Source organism: Triticum urartu, chromosome 2A, assembly GCF_056163025.1.
Source record: "Triticum urartu cultivar PI428250 chromosome 2A, HENAU_Tu73, whole genome shotgun sequence".
NCBI classification, from domain to species: Eukaryota; Viridiplantae; Streptophyta; class Magnoliopsida; order Poales; family Poaceae; genus Triticum; species Triticum urartu.
This window is the reverse complement of record NC_141874.1, coordinates 759,015,885-759,036,903: the sequence shown is the minus strand read 5'-3', so window position 1 is coordinate 759,036,903 and position 21,019 is coordinate 759,015,885. Positions and strand designations below refer to the sequence as shown.

Genomic DNA, 21,019 nt, shown 5'->3' with positions numbered 1-21,019 from the left:
AAATGCCTATGAATTATTCTCTTGTTATTGAACAGTTTTATGTTTGGGGCTTTGATTATATGGGACCTTTTCCTGCCTCTAATGGTTACACACGTATTTTAGTTGCTGTTGATTATGTTACTAAGTGGGTAGAAGCTATTCCAACTAGTAGTGCTGATCATAACACTTCTATTAAAATGCTTAAAGAAGTTATTTTTCCAAGGTGTGGAGTCCCTAGATATTTAATGACCGATGGTGGTTCACACTTTATTCATGGTGCCTTCCGTAAAATGTTTGCTAAATATGATGTTAATCATAGAATTGCATCTCCTTATCACCCACAGTCTAGTGGTCAAGTAGAGTTGAGCAATAGAGAGCTCAAATTAATTGTGCAAAAGACTGTTAATAGGTCTAGAAAGAATTGGTCTAAGAAACTTGATGATGCATTATGGGCATATAGAACTGCATACAAAAATCCTATGGGTATGTCTCCGTATAAAATGGTTTACGGAAAAGCATGTCACTTACCTCTCGAACTAGAACATAAGGCATGTTGGGCTATTAAAGAGCTTAACTATGATTTCAAGCTTGCCGGTGAGAAGAGGTTATTTGATATTATCTCACTTGATGAATGGAGAACCCAGGCTTATGAAAATGCCAAGTTGTTTAAAGAAAAAGTTAAAAGATGGCATGACAAAAGGATACAAAAGTGTGAGTTTAATGTAGGTGATTATGTATTGCTATGCAACTCTCGTTTAAGATTTTTTTGCAGGAAAACTTCTCTCTAAATGGGAAGGCCCCTATGTTATCGAGGAGGTCTATCGTTCCGGTGCCATAAAATCAACAACTTCGAGGGCACAAATCCGAAGGTGGTAAACGGTCAAAGAATTAAACATTATATCTCAGGTAATCCCATAAATGTTGAAACCAATATTATTGAAACTGTAACCACGGAGGAATACATAAGGGACACTTTCCGGAACGTTTCAGACTCCGAAAAGTAATATATATGTGGTACGGTAAGTAAACCGACTCCAAAACAATTTTTAAGGCAATATTTCTCTGTTTTGGAATATTTAGAAAAATAAGTAGCAGTCCAGGAAGGACACGAGGGCCCCACGAGGGTGGTGGGCACGCCCTACCCCCCTGGGCGCGCCCCCTACCTCGTGAGCACCTCGTGTGCCTTCCGGACTCGGTTTTCTTGCACGATACGTATTTTGGTCGGTAAAAATTCATTATATTTTCTCCCGAAGGTTTTGACTCCCGTATCACGCAAACCTCCTATGTTCTTGTTTCAAGCTGTTTTCTGTCAGGGTTTTCCAGGCTAGGCATCATGTCGTCTCCCTCCTCCAACAATGGTGACAACAATGCTTGGCTAATGAAGATAGATCTGAAGAGGGAAGAACCCACGAGGGTCAACAAGGATGAAAGGATCAAGAAGGCCACAGAGGATCAAGCTCCGGCAGCAAAAGACATCCTTCAACTTGATCATAACCTTCTTACCCCAACCGAGATCGAAGCTTTCAAGATGATTGAGTTAGCTCGTATACAAAACAAGTATCTCACACAAGAAAATATTTTGTTGAAGGAGCATATTGTCGCACTCAAGGGCATTATTCGCAAGCTGGAGGACCTCTTACGCTCGATGTGCGATTATCCGTCACCACCACCTTCTTCACCGACAAAGGAGATATAATCACATGGGTATGGGCACTCCCCTTGGCAACTGCCAAGCTTGGGGGAGGTGCCCCGGTATCGTATCACCATCACAACTCCTATCTTTATCGTTTTTTTAGTTCGATCCTATTAGTAGTATCTTGATCTAGTAGAATAAAGTTTATGGCATGATCTAGTTTTGAGTTTTGCTTTTTGATCTCTCTTTGTAATCGAGTCCGTGAGCTATATATAATAAAGATTAGTGTTGAGTCAAGGGCTTGATTATTTTTCCATGATCTTGGGTGAATAAAAGAAAAGGAGAAAAGTATGAAAAAGAAACAAAAAGTTCATATTGATCTTATTGAGAGTAATGACTTCACATAGAAAGAGTATGATGATTAAAAATTGTTGGGAGTTGGCAGACATAGCTTTGGTCATTGTTGCAATTAATAGGAAGTAATAAGGAAAGAGAGGTTTCACATATAGATATATTATCATTGACATCTTTTATGATTGGGAGCACTCATTAAAATATGACATGCTAAAGAGTTGATGTTGGACAAGGAAGACAACGTAATGAGTTATGTCTTTCTTATATCTGAGATAAAGTATGTTGTCATGGATCCTCTAACTTGTTGAGCTTGCCTTTCCCCCTCATGCTAGCCAAATTCTCAGCACCAAGTAGAAATACTACTTGTGCTTCCAAAATCCCTAAACCAGTTTTGCCATGAGAGTCCACCATATCTACCTATGGATTGAGTAAGATCCTTCAAGTAAGTTGTCATCGGTGCAAATCAATAAAATTTGCTCTAAATATGTATGATTGATTGGTGTGGGGGAAATAAGCTTTATACGATCTTGTGATGTGGAAGTAATAAAAGCGACGGACTGCATAATAAAGGTTCATATCACAAGGGGCAATATAAAGTGACGTTCTTTCGCATTGAGATTTTATGCATCCAACCATAAAAGCGCATGGCAACCTCTGCTTTCCTCTGCGAAGGGCCTATCCTTTATCATTATCTTCTACCTTATGCAAGAGTCATCGTGATCTTCACCTTTTCTTTTTCATTTTATCCTTTGGCAAGCTCAGCATGTTGGAAAGAACATGATATATATATATATAATTGGATGTAGGGGAGCATGAACCATTATTGTTGACATTACCCTTGAGGTAAAAGGTTGTGGGGCAAAACTATAAGGCCCTATCTTTCTCTGTGTCCGATTAAAACTCCGTAACCGCAAGTATTGCGTGAGTGTTAGCAATTATGGAGGACTAAATGATAGTTGAGTATGTGGACTTGCTTTTTAGCTCTGACACAGACTCTTTCTGATGTTATGATAAATTGCAATTGCTTCAATGACTGAGATTATGGTTTGTCAGAGCCCAATAAGGTTTATGATTTATACTTTTGCATTGTGAATAGATCATCACTTGAACATAAGTAATCATATGACAAAATCTATATATGTTGCTATTATGAGAATAATCATGATGCCTTCATGTCCGTATTTTATTTTTATCGACGCCTCTACCTCTAAACATGAGGACATATTTATTGTTACCGGCTTTTCGCTTGAGGACAAGCGAGGTCTAAGCTTGGGGGAGTTGATACGTCCATTTTGCATCATGCTTTTATATCGATATTTACTGCATTATGGGCTGTTATTTCACTTTATGTCACAATACTTATGGATATTCTCTCTTATTTTACAAGGTTTACATGAAGAGGAAGAATGCCGGCAGCTGGAATTCTGGGCTGGAAAAGGAGCAAATATTAGAGTCCTATTCTCCGCAACTCCAAAAGTCCTGAAACTCCACAGAACATCTTAAAATAAATAAAGAAAAATCCTCGCCAAAGATGAAGGCCAGGGGGCCCACACCCTGCTCACGAGGGTGCCCCCCCTAGGGCGCGCCCCTACCTCGTGGGCCCCTTGGTGGCTCTCCGACGTCCATATTCTCCTATATGAAGTCTTTCGATGAGAAAAAAGAAGAAGGAACCTTTCGGGACGAGACTCCGCCGCCACGAGGCGGAACCTTGGCGGATCCAATCTAGAGCTCTGGCAGAGCTGTTCTGCCGGGGATACTTTCCTCTGGGAGGGGGAAATCATCACCATCATCATCACCAACGATCCTCTCATCGGGAGAGGGCAATCTCCATCAACATCTTCACCAGCACCATCTCATCTCCAAACCCTAGTTCATCTCTTGTATCCAATTCTTGTCTCAAAGTCCGGGATTGGTGCAAGTAGGTTGCTAGTAGTGTTGATTACTCCTTGTAGTTGATGCTAGTTGGTTTATTTGGTGGAAGATCATATGTTCAGATCCTATATGCATATTATTACCCCTCCGATTATGAACATGAATATGCTTTGTGAGTAATTACGTTTGTTCCTGAGGACAAGGGAGAAGTCTTGCTATTAGTAGTCATGTGAATTTGGTATTCGTTTGATATTTTGATAAGATGTATGTTGTCTAGCCTCTAGTGGTGTTATGTGAACGTCGACTACATAACACTTCACCATTATTTGGGCCTATAGGAAGCCATTGGGAAGTAATAAGTAGATGATGGGTTGCTAGAGTGACAGAAGCTTAAACCCTAGTTGATGCGTTGCTTCGTAAGGGGCTGATTTGGATCCACATGTTTCATGCTATGGTTAGGTTTACCTTAATACTTTTGTTGTAGTTGCGGATGCTTGCAATAGAGGTTAATCATAAGTGGGATGCTTGTTCAAGTAAGAACAGCACCCAAGCACCGGTCCACCCACATATCAAATTATCAAAGTATCGAACGCGAATCATATGAACGTGACGAAAACTAGCTTGACGATATTCCCATGTGTCCTCGGGAGCGCTTTTCCTATTATAAGAGTTTGTTCCGGCTTGTCCTTTCCTACAAAAAGGATTGGGCCACCTTGCTGCACTTTATTTACTTTTGTTACTTGTTTCTCGTTACAATTTATCTTATCACAAAACTATTTGTTACCACTTATTTCAGTACTTGCAGAGAATACCTTGCTGAAAACCGCTTATCATTTCCTTCTGCTCCTCGTTGGGTTAGACACTCTTACTTATCGAAAGGACTACGATAGATCCCCTATACTTGTGGGTCATCACTCCCCAAGCTTGGCAGTTGCCAAGGGGAGTGCCCATACCCATGTGATTATATCTCCTTGGTTGGTGAAGAAGGTGGAGGTGTTGTTGATGATGCGGGCTTGTCATCCATCTTCCAAGGCATAGGTTCACCATCATAGAAGGATGATCGAGTCTCCGGAATCCTTCAATCTGCAGCCAAACTCATTCTTTTGAATCTATATTCATACTCACGGTTTTGGTTTTGTAGGTCATAGATTTGGTCTTGGAGGTGCTCGATCTTCTCATGTAGCTTGAAGATGGCCTGCTCGGTGTTCTTGGCATCCGGCGTATAGTTGTTAGTGAACTCCGCGAGCATCGTGTGGCTAGCGTTGATTCCACGCTCCACCATGCCCTGGCACTTGAAAACTTTTTGCTCCATTGCTTCGAGCCTCGTCTCCATGCTTCCGGTTCCCTTTGGTCCCTCAGCATCGCGAATGTGCAGCAACCCATCACGCATCTCAATGGTTTGAGGGTGTCGCAGCACCTCTGCGAGGTAAGGGTTGATGGCCTTCTCGAAGAACTTGTCCTTGGAAGCACTTGGGGACATCATGATAATCTAGATCTGTCAAAAAAACAGCTCGAAACAAAAATAGGAGATTTTTGCGTGATACGGGAGTCCAAACCCCCGGGAGATTATATAGTGAATTTTTACCAACCAAAATACGTATCGTGCAAGAAAATGGAGTCCGGAAGGCACACGAGGTGCTCACGAGGTAGGGGGCGCGCCCAGGGGGTAGGCGCACCCTCCACCCTCGTGGGGCCCTCGTGTCCTTCCCAGACTGCTACTTAATTTTCTATTTTTCTAAATATTCCAAAACGGAGAAATATTGCCTTAAAATTTGTTTTGGAGTCGGTTTACTTACCGTACCACATACCTATTCCTTTTCGGAGTCTGAAACGTTCTGGAAAGTGTCCTTTATGTATTCCTCCAGTGTTACGGTTTCAATAATATTGGTTTCAATATTTATGGGATTACCTGAGATATAATGTTTAATTCTCTGACCGTTTACCACCTTCGGATTTGTGCCTTCGAAGTTGTTGATTTTTATGGCACCGGAACGATAGACTTCCTCGCTAACGTAGGGACCTTCCCATTTAGAGAGAAGTTTTCCTGCAAAAAATCTTAAACGAGAGTTGTAGAGCAATACATAATCACCTACATTAAACTCACGCTTTTGTATCCTTTTGTCGTGCCATCTTTTAACCTTTTCTTTAAACAACTTAGCATTTTCATAAGCTTGGGTTCTCCATTCATCAAGAGAGCTAGTATCAAATAACCTCTTTTCACCGGCAAGTTTGAAATCATAGTTGAGCTCTTTAATAGCCCAATATGCCTTATGTTCTAGTTCGAGAGGTAAGTGACATGCTTTTCAATATACCATTTTATACGGAGACATACCCATAGGATTTTTATATGCAGTTCTATAGGCCCATAATGCATCATCAAGTTTCTTGGACCAATTCTTTCTAGACCCATTGACAGTCTTTTGCAAAATTAATTTAAGTTCTCTATTACTCAATTCTACTTGACCACTAGACTGTGGGTGATATGGAGATGCAATTCTATGATTGACGTCATATTTAGCAAGCATTTTACGGAAAGCACCATGAATAAAATGTGACCACCATCAGTCATTAAATATCTAGGGACTCCAAACCTTGGAAAAATAACTTCTTTAAGCATTTTAATAGAAGTGTTATGATCAGCACTACTAGTTGGAATAGCTTCTACCCACTTAGTAACATAATCAACAGCAACTAAAATATGTGTATATCCATTAGAGGTAGGAAAAGATCCCATATAATCAAAGCCCCAAACATCAAATGGTTCAATAACAAGTGAATAATTCATAGGCATTTCTTGATGTCTACTAATATTACCAATTCTTCGGCATTCATCGCGAGATAGGACAAACTTACGGGCATCTTTGAAGAGAGTAGGCCAATGAAAACCGGATTGCAATACCTTATGTGCAGTTCTATCTCTCGCGTGGTGTCCTTCATAAGTTTCGGAGTGGCACTTGCGTAGGATCTATTCATGTTCATGCTCAAGTACACAACGTCTAATAACACCATCTACTCCTTCTTTATAAAGATGTGGGTCATCCCAAAATTAATGTCTCAAATCATAGAAGAACTTTTTGTTTTGTTGGTATGTGAAGCTAGGTGGTATAAATTTAGCAACTATGTAATTAGCATAAACAGCATACCAAGGAGTACTACGAGAAGTACTTATGACATTTAATTGTTCATCAGGAAAGCTATCATCAATAGGTAGTGGGTCATCAAGAACATTCTCTAACCTAGATAAGTTGTCTGCAACAGGGTTCTTAGCTCCTTTTCTATCAACAATATGCAAATCAAATTCTTGTAGCAAGAGAACCCATCTAATAAGTCTAGGTTTAGCATCTTTCTTCTCCATAAGATATTTAATAGTAGCATGATCAATGTGGATAGTTACTTTAGAATCAACAATATAAGGTCTGAACTTATCACAAGCAAATACAACTGCTAAAAGTTATTTTTCATTAGTAGCATAATTTCTTTGAGCATTGTCGAGAGTCTTACTAGAATAATGGATAACATTTAATTTCTTATCAACTCTTTGCCCTAGAACAACACCTACAGCATAATCGCTAGCATCACACATAATTTCAATGGGTAAATTCCAATCAGGTGGCTGAACATAGGTGCAGAGACTAATGCTTTCTTAAGTATTTCAAATGCCTCTACATAATCATCATCAAAGACAAATGGTATATCTTTTTGTAATAAATTATTCACAGGCCGGGAAATTTTTGAGAAGTCCTTAATGAACCTCCTATAAAATCCGGCGTGACCAAGGAAACTTCTTATACCTTTGATGTCATTGGGACATGGCAACTTTTGAATAGCATCAACCTTGGCTTTATCAACTTCAATACCTCTTTCAGAAACTTTATGCCCCAAGACAATACCCTCATTAACCATAAAGTGGCACTTTTCCCAATTCAAGACAAGATTAGTTTCTTCACATCTCTGCAAAACTCGACCAAGATTGCTCAAGCAATCATCAAAAGAAGATCCATAAACGGAAAAGTCGTCCATGAAAACCTCACAAATCTTTTAACAGAAGTCAGAGAATATAGCCATCATGCATCTTTGAAAGGTAGCAGGTGCATTACATAAACCAAAAGGCATACGTCTATAAGCAAAAGTACCAAAAGGGCATGTAAAAGTAGTCTTTGATTGATCTTTAGCCGACACAGGTATTTGAGAGAAACCAGAATAACCATCTAGAAAGCAGTAATGTGTATGTTTGCATAATCTTTCTAGCATTTGATCGATAAAAGGTAAGGGATAATGATCTTTCTTAGTAGCCTTATTTAATTTGCGGAAATCAATTACCATCCTATAACCTGTAATAATTCTTTGTGGAATCAATTCATCTTTATCATTGGGAACAATAGTAATACCTCCCTTCTTAGGGACACAATGAACAGGACTTACCCACTGACTATCAGCAACGGGATAAATTATACTTGCCTCCAGAAGCTTTAGTATTTCTTTTCTTACCACTTTTTTCATTTTAGGATTCAGACGTCATTGAGGATCACGAACTAGTTTGGCATCTGCTTCCAAATTTATTTTATGTTGACATAGAGTGGGACTAATGCCCTTAACATCATCAAGAGAATATCCAATAGAGCACGATGCTTCTTCAGAGTTTTCAATAATCTTTCTTCTTCATGCTCTGAAAGGTTAGCACTAATAATAACAGGATATATCTTCTTTTCATCAAGATAAGCATATTTGAGATTATCAGGCAATGGTTTAAGCTCAAACATGGGATCACCCTTAGGTGGAGGGGGATCCCCCAGGATTTCAACAGGCAAATTGTGTTTCAGCATAGGTTCTTGTTTAAAGAATACTTCATCTATTTCCCTTCTTTCATTCATAAACATATCATTCTCATGGTCTAGCAAATATTGTTCTAAAGGATCACTAGGAGGTACGACAATAGAAGCAAGACCAATAATTTCATCCTTACTAGGCAATTCTTCTTCACGGTGTTGTTTACTAAATTTAGAAAAATTAAATTCATGAGTCATATCATCCAAGCCAATAGTAACAACATTCTTTTCGCAGTCTATCCTAGCATTAACTGTATTCAGGAAGGGTCTACCAAATATAATGGGACAAAAGCTATCTTGTGGGGAACTAAGAACAAGAAAATCAGCAGGATATTTAGTTTTCCCGCACAAGACTTCAACATCTCTAACAATTCCAATTGCTGAAATAGTATCTCTATTAGCAAGTTTAATTGTGACATCAATATCTTCTAACTCAGCAGGTGCAATTTCATGCTTGATTTATTTATACAAGTCATAAGGTATAACACTAGCACTAGCACCCATATCACATAAGCCATGATAACAATGATCTCCTATTTTAACAGAAATAACAGGCACGCCTACCACAGGTCTATGTTTATCTTTAGCACAAGGTTTAGCAATTCTAGCAGTTTCACCGCAGAACTGAATAACATGCCCATCAATATTATCAGACAAGAGCTCTTTAACAATAGCAATATTAGGTTCAACCTTAACTTGCTCAGGAGGTGTATATGTTTTAATATTGCTTTTACGAACCACAGTTGAAGCTTTAGCATGATCCTTTATTCTAACAGGGAAAGGTGGTTTCTCAACATAAGAAGTAGGAACAATAGGATCATTATAAGTGATAGTATTTTATTCAACTTTAATAGGTGCAGCTACTTTTACTTCTATGGGAGGATGATATTTAAATCATTTCTCCTTAGGGAGATCAACATAAGTAGCAAAAGATTCACCGAAAGAAGCTACTATCTCAGAATCAAGTCCATATTTAGTGCTAAACTTACGGAAAATATCGGTATCCATAAAAGATTTAACACAATCAAACTTAGGTGTCATACCTGACTCCTTACCATTGTCGAGGTTCCAATCTTCAGAGTTGCGTTTAATTCTATCCAATAAATCTCATTTGAATTCAATAGTCTTCATCATAAAAGAGCCAGCACAAGAAGTATCAAGCATGGTGCGATTGTTATCAGAAAGCTGAGCATAAAAATTTTGAATAATCATTTCACTTGAGAGCTCATGATTGGGGCATGAATATAACATTGATTTAAGCCTCCCCCAAGTTTGAGCGATGCTTTCTCCTTCGCGAGGCCAAAAATTATATATATAATTGCGATCACGATGAACAAGATGCATAGGGTAATACATTTGATGAAATTCCAATTTCAATCTTCTATAGTTCCATGATCTTGTATCATCACATAGCCTATACCATATCAATGCGTCTCCCTTCAAAGATAAAGGGAAGACCTTCTTCTTAGCAACATCATCGGGTATACCTGCAAGCTTAAATAATCCACAAACTTCCTCCACATATATTAGGTGTTCATCAGGATGCTTTGTTCCATCTCCTGTAAAAGGATTAGCTAGCAGTTTTTCTATCATACCCGAAGGATACTCATAAGGAATTTCATTTTCATATTCATTTTCAATAGGTTCAGTGGGTTGAGGAGAAACTCTTTGCTCTACTGGTCGGGGTGAAGATACCCCGAACAAGCCCCTCAGGGGATTACTTTCCATAGTAACAAGTGACTGTAAATTTCAGCACACTATATAAATTTTTCCTTACCAAATTCCACCTACCAAAGGCGCTTCACTCCCCGGCACCGGCGCCAAAAAATAGTCTTGATGACCCACAAGTATAGGGGATCTATCATAGTCCTTTCGATAAGTAAGAGTGTCGAACCCAACGAGGAGCGGAAGGAAATGATAAACGGTTTTCAGCAAGGTATTCTCTGCAAGTACTGAAATAAGTGGTAACAGATAGTTTTGTGATAAGATAATTTGTAACGAGCAATAAGTAACAAAAGTAAATAAAGTGCAGCAAGGTGGCCCAATCCTTTTTGTAGCAAAGGACAAGCATGGACAAACTCTTATATAAGGAAAAGCGCTCTCGAGGACACATGGGAATATCGTCAAGCTAGTTTTCATCACGTTCATATGATTCGTGTTTGATACTTTGATAATTTGACATGTAGGTGGACCGGTGCTTCGGTGCTGTTCTTACTTGAACAAGCATCCCACTTATGATTAACCTCTATTGCAAGCATCCGCAACTACAACAAAAGTATTAAGGTAAACCTAACCATAGCATGAAACATATGGATCCAAATCAGCCTCTTACGAAGCAACGCATAAACTAGGGTTTAAGCTTCTGTCACTCTAGCAACCCATCATCTACTTATTACTTTCCAATGCCTTCCTCTAGGCCCAAATAATGGTGAAGTGTTATGTAGTCGACGTTCACATAACATCACTAGAGGCTAGACAACATACATCTCATCAAAATATCGAACGAATACCAAATTCACATGACTACTAATAGCAAGACTTCTCCCTTGTCCTCAGCAACAAATGTAACTACTCACAAAGCATATTCATATTCATAATCATAGGGGTAATAATATGCATAAAGGATCTGAACATATGATCTTCCACCAATTGAACCAACTAGCATCAACTACAAGGAGTAATTAACACTACTAGCAACCTACTAGCACCAATCCTGGACTTGGAGACAAGAATTGGATACAAGAGATGAACTAGGGTTTTGAGATGAGATGGTGCTGATGAAGATGTTGATGGAGATTGCCCTCTCCCGATGAGAGGACCGTTGGTGATGACGATGGCGATTATTTCCCCCTCCGGGAGGGAAGTTTCCCCGGCAGAACAGCTCTGCCCGAGCTCTAGATTGGATCCGCAAGGTTCCGGCTCGTGGCGGCGGAGTTTCGTTCCGAAAGGTTGCTTCTTATTTTTTTTCTCGACAAAAGACTTCATATAGGAGAAGATGGTCATCGAAGAGCCACCAGAGGGCCCACGAGGTAGGGGGGCGCGCCCTAGGGGGGCGCGCCCCCACCCTCGTGAGAAGGGTGTGGGCCCTGGTCTTCATTTTTGGCGAGGATTTTTCATTATTTATTATAAGGTATTTCGTGGAGTTTCAGGACTTTTGGAGTTGTGTAGAATAGGTCTCTAATATTTGCTCCTTTTCCAACCCAGAATTCCAGCTGCCGGCATTCTCCCTCCTTATGTAAACCTTGTAAAATAAGAGAGAATAGCCATAAGTATTCTGACATAATGTGAAATAACAGCCCATAATGCAATAAATATTGATATAAAAGTATGATGCAAAATGGACGTATCAGTTGTTCGAATTATTCTTGATTATTTATGTTATGTTAATAGCTGTCTGCTCTGTCCTTAACTGTGTATCCTTGCTCCTTGGTCCCCTATCAACTGTACGTAAGGTAATTTATCAGAATCTTACAGCCTTTTAGTTGCACCTAAGCCTCTAAGGTTCCTTAGTTTCACCAGTGAACATAAAGCCACACAAGTCTGAAGTCTGAAACGATTGTTCAGTAATGCGTAGGCGATCACAGTATGAATTCGGAATTGAGAAAATGATGCACTATCAATAAAATCATTACAACCAATGTCGATTTGATACAATGAATGTGCTTACTTCCATGGTGCTACAGTATATAGAATCCCAATGATTTTTATTATGATTAGCTAATTGTTCTTAGTATCTCTTTCACACACCAACCTTCTGAATCACCTTTTAACATTGCAACGCGAGAAGAGGATTGATGTCCATCCATCCTTTGCTGAAGAAATTGTGATGGTGAATATTGGTTGTTTGTGATGCACTGTCCAAGGGGTGGTCTTGTAAATATGCTTCTGTAGTTGGTGAAGTTTGATCATATATTTATTGAGCCAACAGGTAAATCTCATTACTTAAGTTGTGTGAAATTCTAATGTCTGACAGAACCACTCACACAGTACAGGTCTTGCAAAGCTTGATCTTGTTATTAAAATATTTTATTCTGGTGATTGGATCTGAATGTATGTGAGACATGATGGTGTGCTGGTTGATTGACTAATAACACTGATTTGACATTATGAATTTTGATATATTTCTCTATAAATTTTATCAAACTTAAAGAGGTTAGACAATAGAGTAAAGAAATTTAAGAATCCTAACAAATTCAACGGCGCGGCAAAGCGCGTCCAACCCTTCTAGTATTATACCAAACTACCAGGTTAACAAAGAAATACATTACTCTGAAATATACATCACATCAGATTATTTTGTTACAACATGACATCATCAATTGGATTTTCTGCAAAACTCCTTATATATTTCTCCAAAGTTATTCTTGAAGGAACCCTAGAAAAAGAGTTATTCTTGAAGGACAAGGTGTTCTTCCAGCATTCCAGGTGCCACTGAACTGATCCTAGTCCCACAGATTTTTTTGTCATATAAACATTGAAAAGTAGCTGCACCAAAAAACTGAATTGAGTAATTTAATTCAGTTGAATCAACCATTAGCCAATTGTACTTGTTTCACGGTGCTACTACTCTTATCCATCTAATACAAAATGATTATAACTCAATCTGAAAATACGAGCTGTCATTAAAATCACAATGAAGAACAGTTCAAAGTATGATTATTTTATGAATTTTCAAATATTTCACAATAGAGTACAGTACTTTGTAGTGCAGATCACTTCTATCTGCATACACAAATCAGAAAACTGTAATAATAGGTGTCTAATTTCAAGTTGCTATTTCACAAACCTCTTACAGACATGGAACAATGGAGATTAGCCGGGGCAAAGGCCATAGAGACCCCCTATTGCTCACAGTGCGGGATCCCCCCCACCCAACAACACTAGTCTCTATGTATTTGTTGACTTGATCACCTTTTTTGTAACCTCTCCTCTGCTAAATCAGTGAAAGGAACATTTTTATACGTAGCCTAACAACATCTTAGGTCTAACTTTATGGGTTTAGTTCCCTGTTACACTTGTGGCTTGCCACATTTTCTTGGCCATATCCATATACTCACTACATCCCACAATAAGTGTCTCAACTTTAGTATAACTTCGTAAAGTTGTACTAAAGTTGAGACACTTATTTTAGGATGGAGGAAATATATGATTCAACAATTTCCGCATTTGTGCTGACCAATTTGTACATCACACTCTTCTTTAGCACACTTAGCTGAAGATTAGCTGTGGCCATGTCAGTCATGAACTAAACGTGCTGGTAACCCTAGCTAGCTAAATAATTATTTTAGACAAAACTGAGTTGTTTACATACACATATATGTCAAGAGAGATCAGGCGAAAAGTGATGCGATGCGTCGATTCTTCTGCTGGGAACTCCATGAAGTGAGATGAGAATGTCGCCGAACCTCTCTCTAGATATCAGGCGGAAAGTCGTGTTCCTCATGGAGGACATCCGTGCCAAAGTCACGAAGCTTGTGGGCCAACCGTCTCCTGCACCGACATCATGGCCCTTGCGCGCAGGTCTCCGTTGTAGCGATATGTCACTTCTGCAAAAAAATGCATGTGGTCAAACTTTCATAATTATTGCTACTAAATAGTATATATGTAAGAATATTTTTTCCCTATCCACACGCGAAATTACATCTTCTCATGCAACTTGCAGTCAGGTGGCCAACCCTACCAGGTGCCACTCAATAGGCTCGACAGCTTCGAGCACGCGCCGCTGAGGTTCGTGGAGGAGCTCCCACCCCCACCTTCAACATTGACCAACTTATAGCTGCCTTCAGTAGTGGCAGCCTCGACGAGAAAGACCTCGCGGTGCTCTCTGGTGCGCACACCATTGGGAAAGCTCGTTGTGCCACCTTGAGCAACCGTTTCCCCAACTCCGACTCTGATGACTTTGTCCGAAAGCTACAAGATAACTGCACCGCCGATGCGCACCGGTGTCAGGACCTGGATGTGAACACCCCGGACAGGTTCGACAACAAGTACTACATGAATGTCAAAAAGGGGAAGGGGGTGCTCACCTTCGACATGCAGCTCCTCCTCAACGAGACCACCCGAGGGTGCGTAAATGATTTTGTGGACAACGAATGGTGGTTGTGGAACCTGTTCTGCAGTTCGATGAGCAAGATGGGGATTTTCTAGGGACCCCAAGGGAACGTCGGCCGCATCTGCCTGTACTGCTGCTAATCTCATCGTATGTCCAAGCTAGGCGGTGTTTGCTGCCTGGCTGAGTTCTCCTTGCTTCACATGCGATCTTTTCTTTTTCAAATAAGAAGAGATCAGTAGATCACATACTCCGTAAGTATGTTGAAGACAACTGTTAATGTCCAAGTAATAAGATATTACAGGCTAGGTCTACCTTCTTTATCACATGGTATTTACTACTTCTAGTACTTACAGACTATCAGAGTTGGAGGCCGTTCGGAATCTCATCAAAATAGTTGGAGAATATGAGTTTGTCTAATTAAGACCATGACCACTTTTTTTTCACAAAGACCACCTCTGATTTGTTTCTTTTCTCAACTCGAAAAACTCAACCCTCACCAATAGGGGTCCAATTTCGATGAAGCGGTGGAGGTTTCATGTTTGTGCATATGTGATGATTCCTCAAAAGAAAAGAAAAAATCATGTACATGATAGAAGTTATGAACCATGGAGGAATATCCTCTGGCCGAACATCTCCGTTTTTGTATGAATGCGCCCTCTTGTCATAGGAATTTGTAAAAGTAGCATTTGCACTACAATTTCTATAGAGGTCAGGTGAAGATTGATATGCTTACATTTGACGAGGATGGTATTTATATGTCGCGGAGGAAAGCTAAAAAAAACTTTCATGTTCAGTATGAACGTATCCCCAAATTTTGCAATGTTTGTGGCCATCAAGGTCCCAACTTTAAGGAGCATGACAATGGCATTCATGCGCTGAGAAACTTCAAATTTGGAGACTAGCTGCTGGTTGAACCGGCATGGAACTATCGAATGGTGGTAAAGGACCAGGCCGTGACACCTTTTGGAACACAAAATATTGACGGAAGATTGTCAGCGCAACTTTTCATTGACTAAAGAATATGAGATCGGCTACCGAGTGTTCAACAATGTATCAAAGAACTACAAGCATTAGCAATACAAGGCTTAAGATCGGCGCTGTGTATGCAACTAGACCAAAATCCTATCAATGGTGTCTTAGGGGTATGTGGATAAACTGGTAGACTATACTCCTTCCAACAGTGTGCTAGTTGACAAGATCGTTAGTAAACCGGTGAAAAGTTTGCACTAGGGTAGATGTTTGATTCCTGAAGAACCTCGCATTCCACTTCTTCAGCGTGAAGCTCTGTTCATCACACTAGTGAACAAGAGTGGGATACTCTACATGCATCGATGTGGACTAATTAACATGCTGACCACATGATAAATGTTTTGCCTCACCGTCGCTAGTACACTGCGGATCCTTCTTCCGGCATCAGCTCCGGTGCTAGTAGGACTCCTTTTGTGGGGTATGGTTTCCTTATGGTCTCTCATTTCCTTTTCTTTTCTAGAAAAAGATCAACATCTATTATAAAATTTTATCAGAAGCACAAAACACCTTAAAGATAAAAAAAATACATCAAGGTCTCTATGCCACCGAATGGCCATTACCGCCGCCAGAACGAGCCGTCGACACGCCAATGTCGCCGTTCCACTACCGGAGCCAGTTTGACCTTATTGATGACAACCGGAAACACATGCTTCTAAGGACTAGCGCCCTGGAGCCGCAATCATCGTCATTGAACCCTAATCTTGCTGCCCAAAGGAAGCGGCTGAAATCTACTCCGGGGCTCCATCGACTACATCTAGATAGACAAATTCGAGGAGAATTGAAGCCCTGAAGACAAACTCGAAGAGGAAACGCCACCATCCGTTCGAGCACCGCACGCACGAGGACTAAACCTAACTACTAGCCGTAGTGCAAGCAGAGAGGAGGTGAGTCCACAGTCTCACCGGTGAAGCTTGTAGGAGAAAGTTTGCCTTAACCGCCGAGGAAAAAGGAAGAAAAAGCTTCACCACACTTTTTTATGGCACAACTTCTCTCTCTCTCTCTCTCTCTCTCTCATATGGGACACGTGTGTAGGTCTATCGGATTCAAAACAGATGAAGAAACAAACTACTAAAATGAGCATCGTCCATGCGTGAAAAAAGGAACTCGGCCACTTAGCTCACATATCCATACACCTTCTAAGATCGACCAGGTCCTTTTATTACTGTCTTGATTTTATCGGTGATAAAAACACGTTTGCATTATTGATTTTTTTTCTTGTTGCTGCTGGAAATACATCTGTGTATTACTAGCTAGTAGTATTTATGTACATATGATTATCTTTAGAAAAAAACACCGTCTATTATTTCACTGTGTAAAAAACGTGCACAGCAATCATACATTCACACAAAAACACCAAAGAGGGTGAAGAATTAGTCTTTTTTATTCAGCAATCACACGCACGTACTAGAGAAAGATGGGCTGGATGTTAGCCCCACCAGGAGTGGATACGATAGCATCTCAGGGCCCATCCCAAATAGTTCACCGCCGAGCGATCTGCTTAAAAATCCCTTGCCGAGGGGCCCCGTGGCTAGGGCAAGAAAAAACCCGATCGGGATCGATCTATCCATGTTCTCGCCGGCGGCGAACTGCGAGCACCCTCCTGCGCCGGTCACGGCCTCCTCCGCCACCTGCTCAGATGACGACCTGTCTCCCCTGACGTCCCTGCCGGCGGATTTGGTTGAGCTCATCGGCTGGCGGGTGCTGGCCGGAGACCTGGTCGACTACATCCGCTTCCGTGCAGTGTGCACGCACTGGCGGTCCAGCACCGTCTGCCCACGCGGCCATGGCATCACCGACTCGCGCTTTCATCCGCGTCGGTGGATGATGCTGCCGGACGGCCACGGACTCCACCTTGGTGATGGCAGGAAAGGTTTCCTCAACCTAAGCACTGGAGTATTCGTCCATCCTCGAATCGCTCTTCTCGAGGACCACTGCGTCCTCTGCTCAGTCGACGGCCTCCTCCTCATGCAGCGGCAACATGGCGAGCAAGACGACCCTATATGCCTCCTCCACCCCTTCACGGGAGACGTGGAGAAGTTCCCGCCAATCACGTCTCGCACGGTGCTGGGCACAGGATCAACCCACTTCAATTCTCACAACGGATGTACTTACTTATTGCCGGGCAGGGTAACCGCCTCCTTGAACATTAATACCGAAGGAGTCGGTATGATCACCGTCGTGCTTGAAGATATGCCACGCCTACTCTTTGCTACCACCAAGGACAAGCAATGGAGAATGTCAAGCTGGAGCTTCTCCCCAAATGAGAGCACCATATCATCACGAGGAAAACTTTACATGTTGCAACCAAAGCCCGCTTCCAGCGTTGAACTACAGATTTTACAGATCGACCCACCTTGGCCCGAGAAGAACTCAGGATCCAGTCCGTCTTTGTTTCCGGCACCAAAGGTGATTGCCATATGTCCGACGGGCATGATCAACGGCCTTCCCGAATTAGTAGAATGTGACTCAGAGATCCTACTCGTCGGTTCTTGTGATTACGTGTTCTTCAAGCACATGGTAGTCTACAGAATAGCGGACCTTATCCAAGGAAGAGTTGTTCATCTAACAAGCATGGGGGGCAATGCTCTCCTGGTTGGTCTTAGAAGCAGCGGCAGTGGTATCGGAAGGAATTTATGTGTCAGCTTAAAGGCAATGCCAACCATTGCAGGTGACACCATTGTACGTCAGGATCCCACATATGCAAAATATCTTGAGCAATATCACATTGGTACCGGCACTTGGTCCCCAAGAGGTATGATATGCGCCATATATGGTGGTTATGGATGGTGTACTTGTAGCCTCATCCACCACATTTACGGAGCCTGTCATTGTTTTGATGAGCTAGGTTTTCCACTCATAGGTTTCCCATTCCTAATTTACTTACCGTACTGAACCGTTGAAGTTAATTACTACCTACGTATACGTTTGCAGGACTAGACAAGCAGGTGTGATGCTACTTGTTTTGCGTAGATTTGGTTTCTTTTGATGTAAAGATACTTTAAAATTATTTGACTATTATACATGTAGTCTCCCTGGTACATGCAAAGGTGTAGGAAAGAATGTACTGATCTTTATTATTACATCACCTTGGGGTAAAAAAATTAGACTTCTGGATTTAATAAATATTTTTTTCAACCGCCTTAGTTACTACATGTACGGAACTGCTTCACAAACGACAAATGTGTGCACGATCACTGCACGATACGTATCTAGTGGCCTGCTGCCTGCTGTTGCCATGCAATGGACGGAGCTGATTGCCTTGTCGTGCACACATCGTGTGTATAGCACTGCTCCTACATGTATGGCGGGCGCGCGTTGTCCCCCGCTACTGTAAACTTTTGGAAATTTTGTTAACTATGGTGAGCAATTTCTGTGCCTGCCACTGGTACCCTACAACCCGGTGGCAGGCTCTAGTTTTCTGCCCTAATTTTGTCCCACGGCGAATGTTGTAAAACTTAAGAATGTTGTGAAACTTAAGAGTAGCGGCCTAGTGGGTGTGGGTGGCTACTAGCACCGGCCACAACCGTCCGTTTAGAGCATCTCTCGCCGTTCGGCACCCAGGGCGTCGAAAAAGAGCCGCCTGGGGGCGAACCGGCGCTAGATTGGTCCTTGGAGGCGATCTAGCTCCCAGCCACGCCTCCAGCCCCCCCCCCCTCCCCCCCCCCCAAGTTGCGGCCAATTCAAACTTCGTCGTTCCCGCTCACAAAAAAAGCCCAGTCCGGCGATCAGCGGCCAAGTTCGGCGATCGGATGAAAAGTTCGGCGTACAAAAAGAACGAAAGGACGCGTGGGCAACGCATCAAACGGCGGGGGCAGCCTTCGGTGTCGGCGGAGACGGCGTGCGTGGGCTTGGCGGTGTCGGAGCTGCTTCTGTGCTGGGCGGCGTCGGCGCGGCTTCTGTGTTGCTGGGCGTTGTGGAGGCATCCTCCCTCGGGCTTGGCGGCACCGTCGGCATGGGCGTGGGAGTTGGCGGCGCCCTGTTCCGTCGGTCGGTGGTGACAGCCTCCCGGCGCTGAACTTCATCCCTGCATGCCCGGGGGCTTGGACGGCGGCGCCCTCGGCTTCCTCTGCTTCGGCTGGGCGACGACGACGGTCGCACCTGTCGCGGCGCGGGAGACCATGACTTCTTCGACGGCATGGCGGCCGGCAGGGAGGGAAGGAGGACGAGATTGGCAGGAGGGATGAAGAGAATGAGAGGGAAGCTGGAGGGAGCGGGGAGAAACGGCGGGAAAATGCCCTCCTCTCGCCGACGGGGTGGCCCCATGCCCCTTTTCGCTTGTGCCGGCGCCCCAGCGCGCCGGATTCGGCTCGGGTGTGCCGGCTATTATTTCGGCCCAACCTGACGAAAAACGGACTCCTGAGGACATGACTGGGCCGATTTTCGTTTGCCGGCGCTAAAAAATCATCTAAAAGGGGCATGTTGGGGGCACAGCTCGAGATGCTCTTAGCTGTCACAGATGACGTTTTTCGCCCACCGCTAGTACCCAAATAGCAGTGGTAGATCTCAGACATTGCCCGTGACTAAGACTTTTCTCAGGAGTGATCTAGTCGTTCACTCGCCCAAATGGGCGTTTGTTACCTCAGACTGTTATGTGGCTGCATTGTTCCTCTGATGGGGTTGACCCATCTATAAGACTTTTCTGAGTAGTGATCTAGTCGTGCACTCGCCCAAATGGGTGTTCGTTACCTCAGACTGTTATGTGGGTGCATTGTTCCTCTGATGGGGTTGACTTTTCACTATCAACAAAACTATAATGACTTCTTTTGGCCAATGAAAGTTTTCTTTTCTTTTTGCGAAAAGGTTCAGATCTACCATAAAGATTCACTGGAAGTACAAAACACTTCAAACATAATAAAAGTTATATTGAGGTCCATGGACCACCAAACGACCATTGCTGCCGCCAGAACGAGCCGTCGACGCGCCGCTGTCGCCGCTCCCATAACGAAGCCGACCTGAGCTTGTCTATAATAGCTGGGTAGTCTTCGTGCATGTGCCCCTAAGGACTAGCACCTCGGATCCGCAGTTGTCGCTGTTGAATCCTTGAATCGATTTGAAGAACCTGACACCAAATATCGCCATTGTGTACGCATGTCGAGATACCCTAACCTCGCCGTCCCAAGGAGCTGGCAAGAATCTACGCCGGAGCACCGTCCGATCCGTCCCAATGGACGAACTTAAGGAGGATCGCAACTCGGAAGACTGACTTAAAGAAGGAGCGCCGTCATCCATTCAAACGCCGCCCCTACGAGGATTAAAACCCTACCTATCTACTAG

General features: G+C 42.4%; 1 protein-coding gene and 1 pseudogene across 1 annotated transcript; both read left to right on the top strand.

The window, feature by feature from the left end:
* The first annotated feature begins 14,015 nt into the window (after positions 1-14,015).
* LOC147987916 (peroxidase 12-like) lies at positions 14,016-14,856 on the top strand (annotated as a pseudogene).
* A 2,455-nt stretch (positions 14,857-17,311) lies between these two features.
* Positions 17,312-18,638, top strand: LOC147987915 (uncharacterized). Its single transcript, XM_087542546.1, has one exon. It carries the CDS (start codon positions 17,312-17,314, stop codon positions 18,635-18,637), a length of 1,326 nt encoding a protein of 441 aa, XP_087398672.1. The 3' UTR covers position 18,638.
* Positions 18,639-21,019: the final 2,381 nt, after the last annotated feature.